The sequence below is a fragment of the Eumetopias jubatus genome, unplaced genomic scaffold, assembly GCF_037043125.1.
Source record: "Eumetopias jubatus isolate StellerSeaLion01/CBP00866 unplaced genomic scaffold, mEumJub1_p1.0 scaffold_10, whole genome shotgun sequence".
Lineage (NCBI taxonomy): Eukaryota > Metazoa > Chordata > Mammalia > Carnivora > Otariidae > Eumetopias > Eumetopias jubatus.
In genome coordinates, this window is record NW_028274816.1 from 107,463,487 (window position 1) to 107,486,647 (window position 23,161).

At 50.4% G+C, this 23,161-nt stretch overlaps 1 protein-coding gene across 3 annotated transcripts; it reads left to right on the plus strand.

Moving 5' to 3' along the window:
* Positions 1-524: 524 nt before the first annotated feature.
* RSAD1 (radical S-adenosyl methionine domain containing 1) lies at positions 525-10,378 on the plus strand. 3 transcript variants are annotated; one of them, XR_003607595.1, is made up of 11 exons: positions 525-803; positions 1,208-1,341; positions 1,459-1,663; positions 3,968-4,333; positions 4,523-4,586; positions 5,020-5,167; positions 5,336-5,390; positions 5,776-5,879; positions 6,069-6,218; positions 9,637-9,792; positions 9,926-10,378. XR_003607595.1 is itself a non-coding variant. In XM_028093728.1 (10 exons), the coding sequence occupies exons 1-9, from the start codon at positions 669-671 to the stop codon at positions 6,184-6,186; spliced, it is 1,329 nt and encodes a 442-aa protein (XP_027949529.1). In that variant the 5' UTR covers positions 526-668; the 3' UTR covers positions 6,187-6,218; positions 9,926-10,378. The 3 variants fall into 3 exon arrangements, 1 of the variants encoding a protein (XP_027949529.1); XR_003607594.1 differs by having other exon boundaries at positions 9,640-9,792; XM_028093728.1 differs by lacking the exon at positions 9,637-9,792 and having other exon boundaries at positions 526-803.
* The last annotated feature ends 12,783 nt before the right edge of the window (positions 10,379-23,161 follow it).

Genomic DNA, 23,161 nt, shown 5'->3' on the forward strand with positions numbered 1-23,161 from the left:
CTTACTCTCCTGGCCAAGCCGGCTGCCCCCTGGGAATTTCTACACCTTCAACATCCAGCCCAAGGTGCCCTCTCCTAACCCCACTGACTCCACGGCCCTTGTAACAGACCCGCCACACAGCACAGAGCACACTGCCCTGGTATCCAGCAGGTGCTGAATTAATATCTGTCGCCCGCTGTCTCTTACTGGTTTCTCTTTCTCCTGTCTTAAGCACCTGTACTGAGACCTGGTTTCATGCATCTAGATGTCCCCAGTGCCCAGCTCTGAGCCAGGCACGTAAAATGTGAAGGAAGTGAGGGAACGGTCTAAGAATTCCTGGACGGGTAGAGGAACTCGCCCTCGGACAGGGTGAAAAAAGGACGGCGCCTCAGCCCACAACCCGGCCCCCGCCCCGCCCCTCCCTACGCCCCTCCCCTCCCTACGCCCCTCCCCGCAAGGGACCGACAGGCGGCTGCGGAGAGCGCGTCGGTGCCCAGCAGGTGGCGCCGCAGCAGCGAGGCCCCCGGGCCCAGGCGGCCCGTCCGGAGACGCGGCCGGCAGTCACGCAGCCCCTCTTCCTTCCGCCGGGGCGGCCCAGCTGGCCTGGCTCCGCGCACTCCCGTGCGCCCCGGGCGCGTGTCGGCCGGATCTCCCGGCGCACCGGGCTGCTCCCCGCCGCAGCGTGCGCCATGGCGCTCCCCGGGACCCGGGCCCGCGGCTGGGCGGCAGCGGCCAAAATTGCCCAGAGGCGCCGCCACGCGGAGGGCGCGAGAGGATCCTCGAGTCGTGCGCCCCCGAGCTCGCGCGCGGCGCTTTACGTGCACGTGAGTGGGGCGGGGGCGGCGGGCCGGGGCCCACGTGGCGTCTGGTCGCGCGGTGAAGCCACCTCCGTCTGTCCCGGCCCGCAGACGAGGTCTGGTACGGGACGCGGTGCCCGGGCAAGGAAATGACCTAGATCGGAGACCTGAAGTCGCTGGTGCTCGCCAGTTCGGTGACCTTGACCGAGTGATTTCCTTCTGAGCCTCAGTTTTCTCCTAATGAAGTGGGCATAATATTCCCTGTCTCACCTGCCTTGGGGAGTTGTGTGGCTTAGATGGTGTAGCCGTTGTTGAGGACTTTGGGATGGGGATGTGTGCGACGGAACCCTGCAAACGGCGAGGGCCGCTGGGGTCACCCCGCGCCCCGCTCATCCACCCCTGCCCCTCGCTCATCCACCCCTGCCCCCCAGTGGCCGTACTGTGAGAAGCGCTGCAGTTACTGCAATTTCAACAAATACGTCCCCCGCGGCGTGGATGAGGCAGCCATGCGGAGCTGTCTGGTGACCGAGGCTCAGACGCTGTTGCGACTCAGCGGGGTGCGGAGGTCGGTACTGGGGCTGTAGGCGGGGTCTTGGAAGTTGTTTGGAGGGAGTAGCTAGGACCGGTGCAGGCGTCCGGGAGGGCTCCCCCAGGTCTCATCTTCTCCACCCTCTTTCCCCAGGGTGGAATCTGTGTTCTTTGGTGGGGGCACCCCCAGTCTGGCCAGTCCCAGCACTGTGGCTGCTGTCCTGGAGGCGGTGGACCAGGCAGCTCACTTGCCTGCAGACTCCGAAGTCACATTGGAGGCCAACCCCACTTCGCCCTCCGGCGCCAGGCTGGCAGCTTTTGGGGCTGCAGGGGTCAACCGGTTGTCCATCGGCCTCCAGGTAGCCCATCTCACCCACCGCATCCCAGGGCACCCAGACCTTCAGTGCTGTCTCTCCTCTGGTCACATTCATTAATTGGGCAAACATTTATTGAGCTCCTCTGGGTGTCAGGGCCCAGTAGGCCCTGGAAAGTGTATGGTGACACTTGTGCTTAATTGCTGCTGTGTTAGCCCCCAGGCTTCATGAGGCTGGGATCATACATGCCTTTTTTTATTTTTTAATCGCAATATTCCAAGTACCCACCATAGTGCATGGCACAGAGTAGACAGTCAAAAATTTTTGTTACATGATTGGAGACACAGGAAGAGGCAGACAGGTCATCAGATCATTGCAGCATGGTGAGGGCTGCCAATAAAGGGGTCCCAACAAAAGCCTTTCAGAGTACAGCCCGAAGGGCATCTCAGGCTGATGAAATCCTGGACACCTTCCTGGAGGAGGTGATCTTTGATGAGGAGGAGGACTTCCACAGGAGAGAGGGTGTGGGAGGAAAAGACACAGGATATGGAAGAGTCTTGCACGTTCTGGGGAGCTATGAGTCATTCTGTCACTGGAGAGGCGGGAGGCAAGGCTGCAACGTAGGGCCCAAAAGCCTTGAGCATCATACTAGTTTTTGGGGGGCACCTGGCTGGCTCTGTCAGCGAAGTGTGTGACTCTTGGTCTCAGGGCCGTGAGTTCAGGCCCCACAGTAGAGATTACTTAAATAAATAATTAAATAAATAAGCTTTAAAAAAAAAAAAAGACTTTTTTTGTGGTAAGAACAGATAACCTGAGATCAGTATACCCTCTTAACAAATTTTTTTAGTGTACAGTATGGTATTAATAATTATAAGCACAGTGTTGTACAGTAAGTCTCTAGAACTTATTAAGAGATGTTTTAAACACTGGCCTGTATTCTTCAAAAATGTCATGTCATGAAAGACAAAGGCTGAGTATCTAGACTCAGAGAGAGGAAAGGAACAATGAGAGCTGACTGCAATGTGTGACCCAGTTGGATCCTGGATTCGGGTGGCAAGGGGAAGTTACTCCAGTGAACAGTATTGGGACAACTTTGAATATGACACTGTATTAGATAATGGTGTCGTGTCAGTGTGACATTTCCTGAACTCTATAATTGGATTGTGGTTATGTAAGAGATTGTCCTTGTTCTTAGGAAATGTGCACTTTAGTATTTAGGGGTACAGGGGTATGGTGTTTAAGTTAATTACGTTAAAGCAACCACATTGCAAGTGCTCACTAGCGTGCGGTCAGTGGCTAGCATATTCTGCTAAAATGTTCTGTGTCTGCAGTGACCAGTACAGTAGCTACTGACCACATGTCAGTAAACGCTTGGAATATGATTATTGAAATTTAACTAACTTTAAATAGCCACATGTGGTTAGTGTCGACTGTATTGGACAGTGCAGATAGAGGACATCTCTGTCATCCCAGAAAGTTCTTTTGGTCAGTGCTGGCCTATAACTTACTGCCAAATGATTCAACACTGTAATCACATATGTGTATATTTAGAGACAAAGCAAGTGTGGCAAAATGTTATTCGGTGAATCTAAATGAAGGTGTTTATTGTACTCTTCTTTCAATTTTTGTAGAGGTTTAAAGTATTTTTCAAAAAGGAAAACTTAAAAACACTCTCGGCTTTGGAGTCAGACAGTCCTAAATTCCAGGTCTGACTTTGTATGACGTTGGGCAAGTTACTTGGCATTTCTTTTTTTTTTTTTTTTAAGACTTTATTTATTTGAGAGAGAGCGCAAGCAAGAGAGCATGGGTGGAGGGGGTGGGTGGTGGATCCCAGGACCCTGGGACCATGACCTGAGCCCAAGGCAGACGCTTAACTGACTGAGCCACCCAGGTGCCCCACTTAACACTTCTAAACCTTAGTTTTCTTATCTATAAAATAGAGCTAATGTCAGAGGATTATAAGGATACATTACACGTTGTTTAAAAATGCTTTGTGCAGGGGCGCCTGGGTGGCTCAGTCAGTTAAGCGTCTGCCTTCAGCTCAGGTCATGATCCCAGGGTCCTGGGATCAAGCCCCGCATCGGGCTCCCTGCTCAGCGGGAAGCCTGCTTCTCCCTCTCCCCCTCCCCCTGCTTGTGTTCCCTCTCTCGCTGTGTCTCTCTCTGTCAAATAAATAAACAAAATCTTTAAAAAAAAAAATGCTTTGCGCACAGTGAGCCATAACCCTTGGTTGTGGCTTGTTCCAGCTCCCTGCCGTGTCCTGTGTACCTGTCCTCAGTGAGGTCGGTCACATGTTCCTGTCTGCCTCTGAGCTGGCCTCCGTGCTTACACCTGACCCTCTCTCCTCAGTCCCTGGATGACACCGAGCTCCAGCTGCTGGGGCGGACACACTCGGCCAGAGATGCTCTCCAGACACTGGCAGAGGCGCGGCGCCTCTTCCCCGGCCGCGTGTCTGTGGACCTGATGCTGGGGCTGCCAGCCCAGCAGGTGGGGCCGTGGCTCGGGCAGCTGCGGATGCTGCTGGGCCGCTGTGACGACCACCTCTCCCTCTACCAGCTGACCCTGGAGCGGGGCACCGCACTCTTCACCCAGGTGCAGCGGGGCACCCTTCCTGCCCCTGACCCTGAGCTTGCTGCTGAGATGTACCAGGAGGGACGGGCCGTGCTCCGGGAGGCCGGCTTCCGCCAGTATGAGGTCTCCAACTTCGCCCGGAATGTAAGTCCTGGGACCCACGGCTGAAGTTGGGGAACAGGCAGGCTAAGCTGGGACTGGAGAACTGTGGCCCTCTGGGGAAGGGGGTTTCTGCTGGCTGCTCTCGAGGCCTTGAGCTAGGACCTTCTAACCAGGTGCAGAAACTGGCCCACCTTCCTCACTCTGAACGGACTATTCCCTCCCTCCCCGCAGGGGGCGCTCAGTACCCACAATTGGACTTACTGGCAGTGCGGTCAGTACCTTGGCATTGGGCCTGGTGAGTCCCCTGTGAACCGAAGAAGGGATGACTCAGGAGCAGAATGTCACGGCTGTGTGATCTTGGGCCACTTGTTAACCTCTCCAAGCCTCTGTTTCCTTCTGCATAAAGTGCAGCAACAAATAATACCTACTTTGTATAGCTGTTCGATATATATTTTGAGATGCTGGGTATAGCGCCTGGCACCGTGGTTCTCAGTTGTTAGCGTGTACCAGAATTACCTGGAGGGCTTGTTAAAATGCAGATCGCTGGGCCCTGCGTCCAGAATTTCTGACTGGACGGGCTTGGTTGGTGTAGGGCCCAAGGATTTACATTTCTAGCATATTAGATGCCATTTGTCCAGGGACCACATTTTGAGAACCACTGATTCAACATCTGGCGAGCACCCAGCATTCGCTGCTACTGAAGTGGGGGTGGTGCTTGATGTTGCCAGGGGCCCACGGGCGATTTGTGCCCCAGGGGGCTGGGGGCCACACCCGGGAGGCTCGGATCCAGACCCTGGAGCCGGACAACTGGATGAAAGAGGTGATGCTGTTTGGGCACGGCACCCGGCGGCGCGTCCCCTTGGGCCAGCTGGAGCTGTGAGCATCTGAGGGGGGCCTGCACCCCCAGAGCCCTCCCCACGGGCGCACCTTTGCTTCCTGCCTTGCCCTGCCCCCTCCCTCCCCATCCTGCATGTCCTTATATGTGTGTTAAGAACGGGGGGAGGCCCAGCTCTCTCCAGGACACCGTGATGGTTGTTCTCTCAGGCTAGAGGAAGTTTTGGCCATGGGGCTACGTACAGACGTGGGGATCACTCACCAGGTAAGGGGGGCTGCAGGGCGCTGTGGCACACCACTTCCTTCTCCTAAGTCCTGCAGAATCACTGTCCCTTCTGTGCATGCACATGGGCACACACACCTAGTTCTCTGGGGCGGGTAACTGGAGATTGGCCTTGGCCCAGCCAAGGCCTGATGGGTAGAAACAGTGGGCAGGGTGGGGCTGTGGTGAGGACCCTGGACTAGGGCCACACTAGAGCCCGCCCGCCCCCACCCCCACCCCCGGCTCTAGATGTGCATGAGTCATTGCGGAGATCCCTGTGCAGGCCGGACCCTCCCTTGCCCTTACCACACCCACAGACATGGGATCAGAGTAGCCTGGCCAGCTACCCACCATGGTCTCTGCACCCCTCACCCTTCTGGTTTCCCAGCACTGGCAGCAGTTTGAGCCCCAGCTGAGCCTCTGGGACGTGTTTGGAGCAAGCCAGGAGGTGAAGGCACTGCTGGCTCAGGGCCTGTTGCTGCTGGATCACAGGTGTGTCGTGGTGGCGGGGGGGGCTCGTGCCAGGAGGCCCAGGGAGCCCTGACTACAGATCCACAGGCCCAGGAGGGAAAAGGACCAACGACGAGGGGCCGGTGGGTGCTGGGTGCTTTGTACCGCTGGAAGGCAAGGATTGAAATTGGTAAGACCAGGCACTCACGCCCAGGCCTCTTGGTTTTCCAGGGGTCTTCGGTGTTCCTGGGAGGGTCTGGCTGTGCTGGACTCTCTGTTGCTGACCCTCCTGCCTCGACTCCAAGAGGCCTGGCAGCAGAGAACCCCCTCCCCTGTGCAAGGAGGATGACCAGACCCTTCTGTGTCCCAGGACCATGCCAGGTGGGCTTCAGGGGCGGGACTGACGCTTTCCACTGGCAGCTGCCATCTCAGCACCAGTCACTGCTCAGCCTTGGCATCCTCAGGGGCATGGCAACAGCGAGGTGCATGCGAGGACATTTCTGGTTTGGGAACTTGAATCAGGGCCACCCACCACCACCAGAGAAGGAGTAATGGTTTCTGCAAGTGCCTCTCGTTAGTGGGCTCTAAAGCAAATCCTGGCTGGCAAGAGATTCTGAGAACTCTAGCTCTCAGGCTTCTAGCCCCTACGACACAGGGCAGGGACAGAGAGAGCCTGACATGTGCTGGTGGACCCGTGCCTCCATCCAGTGCAGTGGCCTGCAGGACTCTGAGGACCATGGGAAGGATCAGAGCAGGCCTTACTCTTTCTCTTTGGGCAACCAGGTTATGTCTGGGGTGCTAGAGCCTCACAGACCTTCCTGCGTCCCCTGCTCCCTTCCCCTCTACAGCCCTTGCCTCGAGAGAATGAAGGTGGGGGGAGCTAAGCAGGGAAAGGGAGGGGAGAAGAATTCAGGAAACACCCAGAGCCTGGTAATTTTCCCCTGGCCTTTTACCTACAGAAACATTTGCCTGGTTTTATTTAAACAGCCGAACAAACCCAGTGAGCCCGCCTTGACCTTGGTCTTCTCTTTTGTCCAGCCTCCTTCCCTGGAGGGTAGAATCCTGATTTGGGGACTCGAGCCTTAGTGTAGGGCTGAGGGCTCCTTCCTCCACTGTACATTCCATTTTGAAAGATTTCAAGCCTACGGAAAAGTTAAAAGCATAGTTCAATGTAAAGCACATAGCCTTCGCCGCAGGGTGTTTGTGCATCTGGAAAGAGCAAGTATTTGTAATGTCACCAAGGACATCTTCGACCTGTAAAAAAAAAAGAAAATAGCCATGTTTCCAGACTTTGTGCTCAGCCTGTAGAGTTACTGATTGCTAAATTTTGGCCACATTTACTTTGCCTTTGAATAGCTAGCTAGCTCGCTTTCTTTCTTTTTCTTTGCTGCACCATTTGAAAGAAAGGTGTAGACATCAAACATTTTAGCTTGTATCTCCTGAGAAAAAGAACATTCTCCTATATAGCCACGGCACTGCTGTCAACCTGAGAAAGGGTACTTTCATGCAGTAGTGTGCAGTCCTTTCTCATATTTCCCCAAATGTCTCCAAAACACCATAAAGTTCCTTGGCTGGGGGCGGGGGAGGGGGGCGGAGACACAGGTGCCAGTGATGTTTTATGCTTTACTTTTGGGTATTACATCTGTTTGGTCTTTTTTTTTAAAAACGCTCCTTTCTTTTTTTGTTTATTTTTATGACAGTAGATTTTTCAGAGTCAAAGCCACTCGTCTTACAGAATGTCCCATATTCTGGGTATATCTGTTTGCTAATGATTGGGTTTAGGTAAAATATTTTTGGCAAGAGTACATATAGATATCGTGTAGCTCAAGGTACATAATGCCAGGTCAGGCCCCTGACTAAGGGGGTGGATGCCCAGCCTGCCCATCATACAAGTACATTTTTTCCTTGGAGATGAATAGATTATCAGTAGGGGTGATACCTTGAGAACAAACGAATGCCCTGTTCCCTGACAGTCATTGCTGCAGTGATGTTAGCATTCACTGCTGATTCTTGCTGAAATCAGTGACTACATTGGGAGGTGCAGAATGTTCATTCCTGACTCTTAACATCCTGTCTACGTTTGTAACTGGCGTTCATCCATAAAAAAAAGAGCTTTCCCTTTTTTTTTTTTAACTTTTTTTTACTATTGTTTATAAAGATTTTTATTCATTTATTCGACCGAGAGAGAGAGAGAGAGCACAAGGAGAGGGGGCGGCAGGCAGAGGGAGAAGAGAAGCAGGCTCCCGGCTGAGCAGGGAGGGAGCCCGATGCGGGGCTCGATCTCAGGACCCTGGGATCATGACCTGAGCCCAAGGCAGACGCTTAAGTGACTGAGCCACCCAGGCGCCCCCCCCCTTTGTTTTTTAAAGGGCTGAAACCCTTAACCTAGAAATTGTAGGCAGGATGTGTGTGTATGTGAGAGAGACAGATGGCTGAGGGAGAGAGAGAGAGAAAAGAAAGGGGCATTTTCCTGTGCAGAGGTTCTGTAACTTTCATACCTTATCATATCAAAGGGTCCTGTGATGTCAAAAGTAATTTAGTTCCTGGGCTCATCCGGGCATGCTAAGCTCAGCCTCTGGCTGGGTGACTCAGGATGGGGTTCCCTCCACCCCGCAGATATGGGAGCACGTGCGGTCCCTGGGGGCCTAGTGGGTGTATCCTATCCAAAGAAGGACCTAGTGGGTCCTTCTTTGACCTTGTGGTAACCTGGTTACTGTTACTACCTGTCCTTCAGTCATGAAATATTCAACAAGCACTAGGGGTGTGCTCGGCTTGGCGCAGGGCATATGCAGAGATGAATGAGACCCATCCCAGCCCTGGAACTCACTGCCCTATTGATAGATGTGTCAAGAGATAAACTCCAAGGTTATCGGTAAAGATGGGCAGGCAGGCTAGGGAAGCAGAAGCCGGCAGCGGCCACATATGTGGTTCTGAAGGGCTGGGAGCTGGGAAGGGCGTATATGGTTTTTTCCTGCCTCCTCTGGCCCTGGGGCTGCTGGAAGGGTGAGCTGTGCTACTGCTGGGGGGGGAGCCTTTCTTCCCCAGCCTTCCCCTGATCTTGATATTCAAGAAGTGAGCATGGGTTCAGGGCAGGTGCAGCATCAGATAACCTAGGTGCACTCGGGTTTCTCCCAGCTGCCGGGGCTCGTGCCACCCGAGATGTCTGGGCCCTCCCTGCTGGGGCACCTCCCGAGGCCGGCGCAAAGGGCTTGGACAGGAGCCAGAGCCCAGCGCAAGCAGCACGGATCACCTTCTGTGACTCAGCCTCATCCCACCCTCAGCAACTGAATCAGAATCTCTGGGAGGTGAAGCCCAGGCAGCTAGCTTTAAAAATGCTTCCTAAGCAGCTCTAATGAGCAGGCCAGTGTGGGAAGCCCTGACATCTCCTGCCTTCCATCCTGAGGGGCTGAGGTCAGGAGGACCAAGGGGGGCAGGGCTACTTTTCGACAGGACACAGTGGAGTGGGGCCCCTCCCACTGAGTCCTGGGCATTCCGTGGCTCATTCATCAGAGGGGTTCTTCTCACTTGTGAGGTTTTGGTTGTCATCTTTTCACCCGCCCTGCTGAAAGCACAGGAGCACAAATAAAAGGGGACAAGAAGCCACTTTGGGGACAAAGTGATGAGAGGAGCTGGGGAAATGGAATATGTGAGTGTGTGGTTACAACACGAAGGACCAAGCCTTCCACGTGCAAGAACATTACAATTTTAAGCCTTAAACTGAGCCGTCCCCATCCCCCACCAGGCAGTGTGAAGTAGGCAGGACAGCTATTTTATTTTATTATTATCATTTTTTTTTCAGTAGGCTCTACACCCAACATGGGGCTCGACCTCGAGACCCCAACATCGAGAGCCACATGCTCTGCTGACTGAGCCAGCCAGGTGCCCCTGGGGTGGCTATTTTAATTTCCATTTTACACTGGGGCCATTGAGATTCTCGACTCAAGTCCTATGAGGAGTAAGTAGCACACCTGGTGTGATGCTTCTGGACATCCAGAACTTTCTGTTACATTGTCATTTTATAACAGGTCGGTTAACCTGTCTCTTAAATTAGGCAGATTCCTGACGGCTTTCTGGCCTCTCTCCCTCAGGCTTGAAGCTGCTGTGTCTGCCCAGTGCCAGGTAGATGGACTTGGTATCTCCGTTTTCCCTCCCAAAGAGGCTCCGGCAGTGAGGCCATCCACTTCCTGGGACAGGACTACATGCTGCAAAGCCAAGGACTTGAAATAATAGGATTGCTGTGGAATCAGTGTTTGTGGCCCCCACCCCCAAGAATTCATACCTGGAAACCGAATCCCCAAGGTGGTGGTATTAGGAGGCGGAACCTTTGGGCGGTGACTAGGTCACGGGGGTGGAGCCTTAGTGCCTTTCTAAAAGAGGCCCCAGAGGACCCCTGGCCCCTTCCGCCACATGAGGACATGGAGAGAAGATGGACGTCTGCAAACCAGGAAGTGGACCCTCAGCAGACCCCAGAGCTGCCAGCACCTTGATCTTGGACTTCCCCGCCTCCAGAACTGAAAAGTAAATGGTTATTGTTTAAGCCACCCAGTCTATGGTGTTTTTGTTACAGCAGCCCGAACAGACTAAGATAAGGGGGAAATAACCTGCCTGGTAGATTGCGTTAATTGTTTGAAATGTCTACTAGCCCTCCTCGAGTGCCCCTCCCTGAGCACCCTTGGGAGAGGATATGCCTGCCCTGTTGGCTCTGTAAGAGCCCACAGGTGGGCCCCTGTCTCCTCCCTCAGCCACAGAGGCCTGACATGTTCAGGTAGAGACAGACTGTCAGTTTGGGGCCCGGAGTGAAGATGGGGGCAGAGGAGCGGCTGACCCCAACAGACAAGCAGGAGTGAGAAATTACCATTTGTCGGAAACTGGTAGGTTTTCAGGGTGTTACTGCGACATAATTGAGACCTCCCTGGCTGATACAGTCTATAATCCCACCATTCAAAGATGAATCACCATCAGGATTCTGGTATGTAACTGTAGAAATTCTTATATGCAAATGAGCATGTTTACACAGTCCTACAAAAATGGGATCATCTAGCTCTTGCTGTGGAGCCTTCTCATACCTAATGTGTGTGAGTGTCTTTCCACGTCAGATTTGTGTCTATACCCTGTTTGTGTAGCTCCATAGCATACCACTGTGTGGTTATGCCAAAATTTGGGTTTCCAGTTCCTTTTTGGTGAAACTGGAGGTTTAAATGTTATTTTTATAAGCTCCATGAGGAGCGTCTTAGGTAAATATTTTTACGCCCTGGCTTGACCATTTCCTTAGGTTTAGGATAAGTCCTAAGAAGTGGGGTTGCTGACTCTGAGGATATGCACATCCTTTGGATACGCAGTGCCAAACTACCCGCCAGGAAGCCTGCCTGGATCCCCCCTCTGGCCAGCTCACTAGCGCTCATTTCTCTGTAATCTCGTTAATAGCAGGCATGATCGACTTATCCAGATGATCCCAATCCAAAGAGCACTCAATCCTAGGTTTATGATCAGCTCATGGACTGCCTTCCTAACTTTGGCAACTCTTCCATCCATCTGATCCCTCTCAAGTCAGGGAGCCAAGTGGGCACAGCCTCTGGGCCCACCCAGGTAGAAGGCCAAGCAGGAACTGTTGCCCTGTATTCTAGATCCCCTCTGGATTTTTCTTACGCAGAGCTCCTCCCTCCTATCTTTCTCTCCTTGCTTCCCCGTCTTTTCCTAAGGGGCTTTTTAAAGCCACTTTAAAAAAAATTATTAAACAACATTACGGAAACATTAGAATTCTAAATGAAAAAGAAAAAAAAAAAACACAACTCCCCACCCATCGGTGGTCCCAACAAATTCGGTGGTTTTTATTGGCCTGTGTTCCCTTGCAGTCCTCATCCAAATGCATGCAAGATTTTTGCCCAGCTGGGCTCCAGCACAGATCTCATTTTGCATCTGTCCCTTTGGCCGCTAGTTGGGTCAGAAGCATTGTTCCATGTTGTTACATGGTTGTCCTCTGTCTCATTTTGTTGCACAATGTTTCAATGGGTGAATAATTTAATAATTATTATCCTGATGTAAGTCACTTAAGTGGTTACCCGTTTTCCTCTACTATAAATCATGCTGTGGCACATGCTTTTATGCATTTAGCTTCTTCCCTCATTGCAATTATTTCCTCAGGTCAATTCCCAAGAATGAGAGAGTTTAAGGTTAAAGGGTGGTGGGAGTGCTCGAATAATACTTGGTATAAACTGTTATGGTTTTCAAGAAGATTTTTCTTCTTTTCTTTTCCTGCTCAAAAAAATAATGCTCTTTTTCAACCGTAGAGAAGAAAGCAAAAATTCTACTACCCAGAAGTTACCACTACTAACATTTGGACAACCATCCCTCCAGACGTCTCTTGATGCATACGTATACATATAGATGTAGAAATAAAAATAATTTCTCACCAAAGGATCACATTCGTGTGCCAATTTTGCAAGCTGTTTTTTTACTCAACATGTCCTGGGTTTTTTCATCGGTTCTGCCAGCCACAGTGCCTGTGTGCTATAGCATTATGCATCAAAGTCATAGCTGTGAACCAGGCGCAGTGCCAAGAATTTTCCTGCATTAGCTCATTTAAGCTCCACACCAACCCAGTGAGATAAGTTCTATTATTATCATGCCCATTTTATAGATGAGGGAACAGGCTCAGGGAGTTAATTGACTGCCCAGGGTCACCTAGGTAGGAAGTGGTGGGGCTAGCACTCAGTTTGCATTCTCGGGGGCTCCGAAACAGATGTGTATATAAATAACACATGAATACATTCTTACTGTAAAAAGTAATAATCCTACAAGCAGTACCATAGCATAGAAAGTAAAGTGTGAAAGTCCCCCTTTACACTCCACAAAGGGTTTGACGTGTGAGTCAGTTAAGTTTAGGTTCAAGTGCGTATGACAGAAAACCAAAGTAACATAAGCTTAAGGAAATGAATATATTTCTTTTTCTTCCACATAGAAGAGGTCTGGACAGAGCATTTCAGGGCTGGTATGGTGGGCCTGTGATCTCTGGCCATGAAGAACCCAAGCTTCTAACTTTATGCTCTATCTTCTCAGTTCCTAACTTCTGTCCCTTAAAGCCTCCACATGGTCTAATATGGTCCCTGGAGTTCCAGCCATCATGTCTGCATTCCAGGCAATAGAAAGGGGGGAGGCTGAAGGAGCAATGGTGTTTCCTCCAGCTGAATCAGCCCCCTCTAAAGAGCTTCCTCCAGGGTCCCCCTGCCCCATGACCTCGGCTTGCTTCTAATTGGCCCCCCTTATCCACAAAGGAGGCTGGGAAGTGTGATTTTTAAACTGAGCATGTTGCTGCTTCCCCACCATCCCCCATAAAAGAAGGGCTTGGTTAATTTAGAAAACTGGGGTGGGGGGCAGAATAGCTATTAAGAGGCAGTCAGCTCTACCACCATGTGTATCCCTCCCTGTCCTTTTCTACAAATTTATATATGTATGTATGTATGTACATACATATAAATATAGTTTTAAAATATTGTGTAAGTGGTACCTTGTTTTAGTTTACATATTAAAATTTCCCAACCAGATTAAACATTTTCTATTAAATATTTATTTACTAGTTATTGTGTTGTATGCATATTTCCTGATCGAGTTGAACGAACTGTCTAGATAGAATAGACTAGAACAGAATAGGTATTATAACTATGATGACTTTTCGTCTTATTTGCTGTCAGAATTGCTTCAAGTATACCACCCTTTTACCCAGTATACCCATCCTCTCTCTCCTTATTTTTGGAAACAAGTTTTCTATACCTGTCAGATATTCACATATTGAGTCCATCTTTTTCCCTGTGACTTTCCTGTCAGTTCGAGGCACCAGAGAGGGGGTCAACTTCCAAGTTGTCTGCTCCCGCCAGGAGACGCAGTCTAATGTTGGTGGCTAGGCCCACCTGGGTCCGAATCTCCACTCTGCTGCTTCCCACCTGCATGACCGGAGGCAGGAAAGTTCCTTCATCTGAGATCTAGTGTTTCGTGACGGGGTGTAGTGAAGGGGCTACACCAGCCCTGGGTTATCAAAGCTGGCTCTGCGTCAGAACCACCAGATGGGTGGTAAAATGCACCTTCCTGGGCCCCTCTGAGATTTACAGAATCCAAATCTCTGTATCCAGGAATCTGTATTTTTTATTTATTTATTTAAAACTTGGGTTTCACTACATTTTTTTTTAAAGCATTTTACCTATTAGAGAGAAAGAGAACAGGAGCAGGGGGAAGGGGCAGAGGGAGAAGCAGAAGCAGACACCGTGCTGAGCAGGGAGCCCGACGTGGGGCTCAATCCTAGGACCCTGAGATCATGACCTGAGCTGAAGGCAGACGCTTAACCCACTGAGCCACCCAGGCTCCCCAGGGCTCTGTATTTCTTTTTTTAAGATTTTATTTATTTATTTGACAGAGAGAGACACAGCAAGAGAGGGAACACAAGCAGGGGGAGTGGGAGAGGGAGAAGCAGGCTTCCCGCCGAGCAGGGATCCCCATGCGGGGCTCAATCCCAGGACCCTGGGATCATGACGTGAGCCGAAGGCAGACGCTTAACGACTTGAGCCACGCAGGCGCCCCAGGGGCTCTGTATTTTTAAATGCTCCCCGGGTGAACCTGATGCGCAGCCATACTTCAGGACCACTGGGTCAGCCCAGGTCCGAGATTGCTTCCTGCACCGTGGTCTGAGTAGGGAGTTGGGTTGGGGGCTGCAGCAGCCCTTGGCTACAGTCACTGCTGCAGCCAGCAGGTCTTGCCTCTTCCTCTTGGATCAACAGCTCCCAATTCACATCCAGCCTGATCAGCAGCCTCTTCTCCCTTCTTTGGGGCAGGGGATGGTAAGATGGTAGTCAGGCTCCTGGGATGTGGCCTAAGTGGCTGTCATAGTAATGCCCCTGGGAGGAAGCCAGTGTCACTTACTAGCTGGGTGACCTGAATTAAGCCACTCTGTGAGATTCCATTTCCTCACCTCTGAAGGCAGGACTGTGCCTTTTTCAAGGTTATTATAAGGTTGGCAATGATGGATGGATGGATGGATGGATGGATGGATGGATGGATGGATGGTTGGATGGATGGATGGTTGGATGGATGGATGGTTGGATGGATGGATGGATGGATGGATGGATGGATGGATGGATGGATGGTTGGATGGATGGATGGATGGATGGATGGATGGATGGTTGGATGGATGGATGGATGGATGGATGGATGGGAAGAGCCCTAGTATAATTCCCGGCCAAAATGCACATTTGACAAATGCAGTAGTTATTACTATCAGCATTTTCATTGTGATTTACAGTGCCCGGGGCATGCTAGCCCTAAGGAAGACAGGTCCTGAACAGGAATTCCTGGTGGCTGACAAGGCCTTGCCAGTAGGTAGCCTTGGAAACATTTTCCTCCCATCCCACTATAGAACTTGCCACCTCCCCGGTGGCTGGGAGGGCGTGTGCCACAGGCAGAGTGACAACCTCCAGGCAGCATCACCCATACTTTTTATACCAGTGTTCCTTGCTCTTCCCCAGCAGGTGAGACAGGAATGGCCCCATTCTTCAGGTGGCTCAGCTATGCAGGCAGGGATATGCACTTGCCTCCCAGACCCCTGACACCTGGGGCGCACTCCCAGAGTGTGCCTTGCCTTTTCCCACCTCCTGATTAGTAGGTCTCTCGTGGTGCCCATTGACCCTCATTCTTCCCTAGACTTTGGGCCTCCTTACCTCCATTCCTACTGTTCCTGACTCAGCCTGGGGCTTCTGTTGAATTTGACCAACTTACACAGGCCTCACTTTCTTTGATGACCCTTCTTATTGTGATCAAGACCCCAGTAAGAGGCCAAATGCCTTTCGGAGGCTCTTGGAAGCACCAATGGGGAATAAGGTGGGCAAGGTCTCGGCTCCTGGAGGCTGCTTTAGATCACTGAGGAAGCAAATGCCCTTCCTCCAGGTGCCCCTTCTCCCGACTGACCCTTCAGGGTAATTCATGAACAATACAAATGAGCGATGTAAACTGTCGAGCAGGCAACCCTAATCTTGAACAAAGTCTGAAGGTCCAGGGACATTTTAACGATCTACTCATGCACCCCCAGCTTGAGCACAGCCTGAATGGTTCCCTTCTTGGGCCCTGGTGTGTGAAAGCTTCAGATTCCAGCTCCGGTGCTTAATCTCAGGCAAGGGACTTTACCTTTCTGTGCCTCAGTTTCTTCATCTGTAAAATGGGGATGCTAATAAGATTCTCCACCTCATTTGACTATTGTAAACATTGAAGAAGTTAGCATACATAACTAAAACAACCAGAGAAAAATATATAAGTTGGATTTCATCAAATTAAAATTTTTTGTGTGTCGAAGGACACCGTCAAGAAAGTGAAAGGAAAACCCACAGAAGGGAAGAAAGTATTTGCAAATCATACATCTGACCAGGATTTGACATCCAGCATATATAAATAATTCCTATAACTCAACAACAAAAACGACAACCCAATTAAAAAGCAGGCAAAGGATGTAAATAGCCTTTTCTCCAAAGAAGATATACAAATGGCCAGTAAGTACATGAAAAGCTGCTTGACATCATTATAGCCGTTAAGGAAATGCAAATCAAAACCACTGTGAGATGCTGCCTCACATCCACAAGGACGGTTATAATTATTTTTGAAAAGGAAATAACAAGCGTTGGTGAGTTTGTGGAGAAACTGGAACCCTCATACCCAGTTGGTGGGAATGTAAAATGGTGCATCTCATCGAGAACAAAAATGTTTGTTTCCTCAAAAAGTTAAATATAGAGCTACCACAGGACCCAGCAATTCCACTCCTGGGCACGTATCTAAGAGAGCTGAAAACAAGTTCACACAAAAGCTCATACACAAATGTTTGCAGCAGCATTATTCACAATAGCCACAAAGTGGAAGCAACGCAAATGCCCATGAACTGATGAATGGGTAAAGAAAATGTGGTACGTCCATATGGTGAATATTATTCGCCAATAAAAAGAGATGACATGCGGATACGTACTACATGGATGAACCTTGATAATATCATGCTAAGTGAAGGAAACCAGACACAAAAGGCCACATAGTATATGATTTCATATATATGAAATGTCCAGAATAGGCACATTCATTCAGATAGAAAGTAGATGTTTGCCAGGGATGGAGGGTGGGGGTGGTCGAAGAGTGGCTGCTAATGGATACAAGGTTTCTTTCCAGGGTGCCAGAAATATTCTGGAACTAGATAGTGGTGATGGTTGCATAACCTTATGAATATAGTAAAAACCACTGAATTGTACATTTTAAATTGTGAACTCTTTTTTTTTTAAGATTTTATTTTTCTTTGGGGGGCCTGGGTGGCTCAGCCGGCTAAGCATCCAACTCTTGGTTTCAGCTCAGGTCATGATTTCAGGGTCGTGAGATTAAGCCCCCAGTTGGGCCCCGAGCTCACTGGGGAGTCTGCTTGAGATTCTCTCTCTCCCTCTCCCTCTGCCCCTCCTCCCCTGCTCTCTCTCTCTCTCTCTCTCTCAAATAAATAAATAAATCTAAAAAAAAGAGAGAGAGAGATTTTGGGGCACCTGGGTTGCTTGGTCGGTTAAGCGTCTGCCTTTGGCTCAGGTCATGATCCTGGAGTCCTGGGATTGAGCCCCGCATAGGGCTCCCTGCTTAGTGGGGGAGTCTGCTTCTCCTTCTCCCTCTGCCCCTTCTCCCTTGTGCTCTTTCGCTTGCTCTCTCTCTCTTTCAAGTAAATAAATAATATCTTAAAAAAAAAAAAAAAGATTTTACGTTCCTTCAAGGGATCTCTATGCCCATTGTGGGGCCTGAACTCACAACCCTGAGATCAAGGGTCACATGCTCCACTGACTGAGCCAGCCCGGCGCCCCTTAATGGTGAACTCTATGTTACGTGAAGTGCCATGTGAATTTTATCTCAATTTTTAAAAAAAAAGTCAGTACAGCTGAAGTACTTAGAAGGCTACCCAGGCCATGGTGAGCCCTCAGGGAGTTTAGTTGCCATTTAGCTTAAACTCCCTGGGACTTGTAGGGTGGTCCAGATCGAGCTGATAAAAAAAAAAATTCCTAAAAGGCATGTGACCTTTAGAGATTGAATTCACATACTTAATGTATGTTAATCATTTCTTGGGGCACCTGGTGGCTCAGTCGGTTAGACATCTGACTCTTGACTTTGGTTCAGGTCATGATCTCGGGGTCCTGGGAATGAGCTCTGTGTGTTGGGCTCCCCACTCAGCGGGAGGTCTGCTTGTCCCCCTCCCCCTCTGCCCCTCCCCCTGCTCATGTGCTCTCTCTCTCTCTCTCTCTCTCTCTTAAATGAATAAAATCTTAAAAAAAGTTAAGCAATTCTTGGCATACAGTTTCTTCTTCCACTTATTTTTGTACTCAGTTTCGATTTTATATACTTTATACACATGTTTATGTATACATGTAATAGAAACATTTATTTGTGGGGTGTTTTAAAATTTGATTTTCATGGTGCTCCTGGCTGGCCCAGTCAGCACAGCATGTGACTCTTGGTCTCGGGGCCATCAGTTCAAGTCCCACGCTTGCGCATGGAGATTACTTTAAAAAAATAAAATAAAATTTGATTTTCACGACCATTTTAGATATTTTTAAGATATGAGATGGGCTTCCAAGGCTCAGACTGCATTTGTTTTTGAAGCCTCCATTGAGTTGTGGGTCCAGGGCTGCTGTGTGGCTGAGCCAATCTGCTCCAGGCCAGGCCCTTCACTCTATCACTTACAAGCTATGTGACCTGGGACAAGACTAAGGTTGCCAGATTTAGCAAATAAAAATACAGACACCAAGTTACATTTGAATTTCAGATAAAACAATACATTTTTAGTGTATGTTCCAAGTATTGCATGGGGCATACTTATACTAAAAAATATGTGTATATATTTGTTTTTTTTAAGATTTTATTTATTTGAGAGAGAGAGAGAGAGAGAGAGAGCACAAGTGGGGTGAAGTGCAGAGGGAGAAGCAGACTCCTCGCTGAGCAGGGAGCCGGATGCAGGACTCAGTCCCTGGACCCTGGGATCATGACCTCAGCCAAAGGCAGACGCTTAACCGACTGAGTCACCCAGGTGCCCTGTATATATTTGTTTTATCTGAAATTCTAATTTAACTGAGCATTCTGTATTTTCTCTAGCAACCTTGAACATGACCCTTATTACCTGTGAAAGGAAAGAGTTTTTGAACAGAATCCTAGTTAATTCTTTTTTTTTTTAAAGATTTTATTTATTTGACAGAGAGAGACACAGCGAGAGAGGGAACACAAACAGGGGGAGTGGGAGAGGGAGAAGCAGGCTCCCCGCTGAGCAGGGAGCCCGATGCGGGGCTCCATCCCAGGACCCTGGGATCATGACCTGAGCCGAAGGCAGACGCTTAACGGCTAAGCCACCCAGGTGCCCCGAATCCTATTTAATTCTTACAACTCCCTGTTTTTGCCACAGAACAGACTGGCTCCAAGAGGTTAAGTGACCTAGCTCAAGGTCACCCAGCCAGAAAATTACTGAGCTGGGATTTGAACTTGGTTGTGTGGAATTTGGATGCTCTGCTAAAATGGAACTCAAGACCAATAAGCCGTGATCCACTTAGTGATAACATGGGAGTCATGAACTAACTTGGGAATGACAGAAGTTTTCATTGACAGAAGAAGAATATTGAAAAAAAGTATTAGAGAATCAAATTCAAGGCAGTGTCTATATGGCTCCGTCTATAAGAATCTCCTCCTGCGCCATAACACATTGCCACAAACTTGGTGGCTCAAAACAACACAAATTTCGTATCTGACAGTCCCAGAGGTCACAAGTCGGAAATGGCTAAAATCCAGGTGTCCACAGAGCTGTGTTCCTCCTGGGGCTCTAGGGAAGAAGCTGCTCCTTGGCTTTTCCAGCGACTAAAGGCTGTGGCGTTTCTTTTTTTTTTTTTTTTTTTTTAAAGATTTTTTATTTATTTATTTGAGAGAGGGAGAATGAGAGATAGAGAGCATGAGAGGGAAGAGGGTCAGAGGGAGAAGCAGACTCCCTGCTGAGCAGGGAGCCCGATGTGGGACTCGATCCCAGGACTCCAGGATCATGACCTGAGCCGAAGGCAGTCGCTTAACCAACTGAGCCACCCAGGTGCCCCGGCTGTGGCGTTTCTTGGCTCGTGGCCTGCATCGTTCCGACTCTGCCTCCTGCCTTCATCTTCTTTGACTCTCACACCCCCCCCCCCCCGCCTCTCTCTTATAAGGACCTGGTGATTACACTGGGCCCATGGGATAATCCAGGGGAATCTCCCCTCCTCTCCCCTTCTGCAAATCACATCTGCGAAGTCCTTTTTTGCTGCGTTAAGGTGACAAATTCACAGCTTCTGGTGATGAGGATGTGGAAATCTTTGGGGGACCGTTGTTCTGCCTACTGCACAGTCTAAGAGAGAAATGAGTGGATTGGCGTGCTCTGGGCCTTGACTACAATCCCTTTCCTCTGCAGTTTTCAGAGGACTTACAGACAGCGTACTTTTGTTTTTCTCCCTGCACTGATCCTGGGAAGTGGATGGAGGAAGGCAGCATGGAGCCCATTCTGTAAGGGAAGCCGAGGAGGGGAGGCCCAGTGCCTGAGTCACACAGCCAGAGAGAGACTCAGGCCCAGAGCCTTTCATCAGCATCTTCTCTCCCAGATCCAGGCCATGCGCCACTAGAACAGTGTTCTCACCGGTGGTCTGGGGCAACTCCTCAGGTAACCCACCAATCTAGTGGAGGAAGCCCTCAGGGTGAGCCAGCTCCCTCAGCCCTGATTCTTCCCCCAGCAAGCCGCCTTCTCCCGACCAGGACAAGGAGGGAGGGAGCAAGAGAAGGAGGAAGCAGGCAGAGAACCTCCAACCTCAGCACGGAGCCCCAGACCTCAATGTCCGTTCACCTCGGGCATGTCCTTGACAGCAGTCCAGGCAGATGGTCCCAGCGATTTCCACACCAGAGGCAAGCTCTGGTTCTTAGAAAAGTCTTACAGCACACTTCCTGGGAATGTCACTGTGGTTTATGGTTTTGCCTTTGAGTGCTGTTGGACAGGGGGCCAGCCTCTCTCCCCGCCCCACAGATATTGGAAGGCAGCTACCGGGAACCTACTGATGCTTCTCCAGGCTTCCCTCCAGCCCCACCCACTGTCGATGGCTTACATGTGCCAGACACCATTCCAGGAACTGGGATACAGCTGCGAGTCTGACGGGCAAAGTGCCGGCTCTCCTGGCCCTCCCGCTTCGGTGGGGGCAGACCAACAGACTGTACAGAAGGATGGGGTAAGGATTCTGAGGATAGCGAAACAGGAGGAGACGACAGAGGGGGACAGCAACTCGGGGGCCAGGGCTATCCCCACTCCAAAGAGGAGAGAGAGGGTTTAGGAAGGGCAACATTGAGATGCAAATCCGAGGTTTACTCCAGAGCTCCTTGCTCCTCACCTCTACTCTGTGCAGCCTCCTAAAAGTCTCTCCTTGTGTCCTTCTCCAGGGAGACTAAGGGCACTTTGAGCCTGGGGGTGGTGCCTGGAGTCTGCGCATCATCCCCGAGGCTGCATTCAGTCCCTCCTGGGGACAGAGTCGGGCTGTGGCCCGACTTCAGGGCCCTGAAGGAGCTGAGACGCCAGGTGAGCGCTAGCTAAGCCACGTTCCGTTCCGTGAGGAGGCAGTAGTGTGATTTGTTGTTTTAGAGGCCGGTGGCGGGGCGAGAGGGGAGTGAGCCAGGTGCGTCTATGGAGGTGAGGCAGAGGCAGTGGCCTGACCTGCGGGGAGAGAGCCGGAGGTGAGGGTGGGTAGCAAGATGTGAGGGGCTGGAGAACAGGCTGCCCCCGCCTTGGGCCTTGGGAGGGTGGCTGTCCCTGGGAGGGGACGGTGCAGCCTGTGGAGGAAACAGTTTCTATTTGGGGAGGCTATTTAGCCTCTGCAAAGAGTGGCTGACGACATGCCCGGCACCTGGCTGGGTGGAAATAAACTGAGACATAAGGCAGTAATTGAGGTTGTGCCCTCTGTCAACCCAGCCACCGCCTCTTCCCTGGGCTCCATAAGGTTGCTGGGGGTGGGGGGCGGGGGATGCTCCAGTTAAATGATGCTGGTCCCTGCCCCACCCTCCGCCCCCAGAGCTTTCTCCTATTGGGACCTCAGCTCCTGCCGTGTCCCCACAAGGAGAGCCTGCCGCCTGACCTGCCTGTTGCCTTCTTACCTTCAGCAGCCCACCTCAGATGAAACCTCCTCCAGGAAGGCTCCCCTGATATGCATTCTGCCGTTCCCAAGTTGTGATTAATCACTACCCCTTGAGCACATACATTAGAGTTGGAAATCCACTTTGAGATGACTCAGCTCTGTGTCTAAGGCAAACTGACCTCAGCCCACCCCAGAGACACATGAGTGAAGTCCAGGGAGTCCCTGGAATCGAATGCAAAATCATGCGCAAAATCAAATGCACAGATGGTGGAAAAACAGAATGTGGCAGAGCACACTGGGGAATATTCGGCTGTAGAAAGGACTGGAGCACTGACACGTGCTACGACATGGATGAGCCCAGAAACATTACGCTGAGTGAAAGCAGGCCGACACAAGAGGCCCAATAGTGGGTGAGTAGGCAAATCAATAAAGTCAGAAAGGAGATCAGAGGTTGCCTGGGGCTCAGGAGAGAGGGCAATGGGGAGTGATTGCTTGGTGGGTACAAGGTTTCTTTTTGGGATGATGAAAAAGTTCTAGAACCAGATATTGGTGATGGTTGCACAACATTGCGGGTGCACTAAATGCCTCTTATTAAAATGGTGAATGTTACATGTATTTTACCATAATAATTTTTAAAAATCCAAATGCACACATTAGGGGAGAAACTTCCTAGTTTTGCTTAGATTTTCCAAAGGTTAATCAGCTCTGATCTGGTCTGACACCTTCACGAAGCAGATGGTGAAACTGAAGCACAGAGAGGGGATGGGACCTGTCCAAGGTCCTCAGCGGACAGCAGCAGAGCCCCAGCCAGTTTGTGTACCCGCCTAACCAAGCACCTCTCCCACCCCCTTCTTCCGTTGTCTTTTAGCCTCTGCGGAACTCTCCCTGAATGGCCCCCAGGCCTCTATCCTCCCCCTTGCCAGGCTACCCACAAGCTGTGCAAGCTCCCGAAGTTAAAAGGCCTTCCAGAAGCTGGGCTCTTGGAATGAGTTTCATGAGCGTTTGTCTTTAGCTCCAGAGTGGACTCTGAGCACCCAGAGGGCAAGAGAGAATGTTTCTTATTTTCCTTCATATGTCACAGAGCTCCAGGTTTCTTTCTTCAAGAAAGAACTTACTGTTCACCTGCAAGGAGTGCAGTTAGCAGACAGCCTTTGATGAACATTCTTTGCC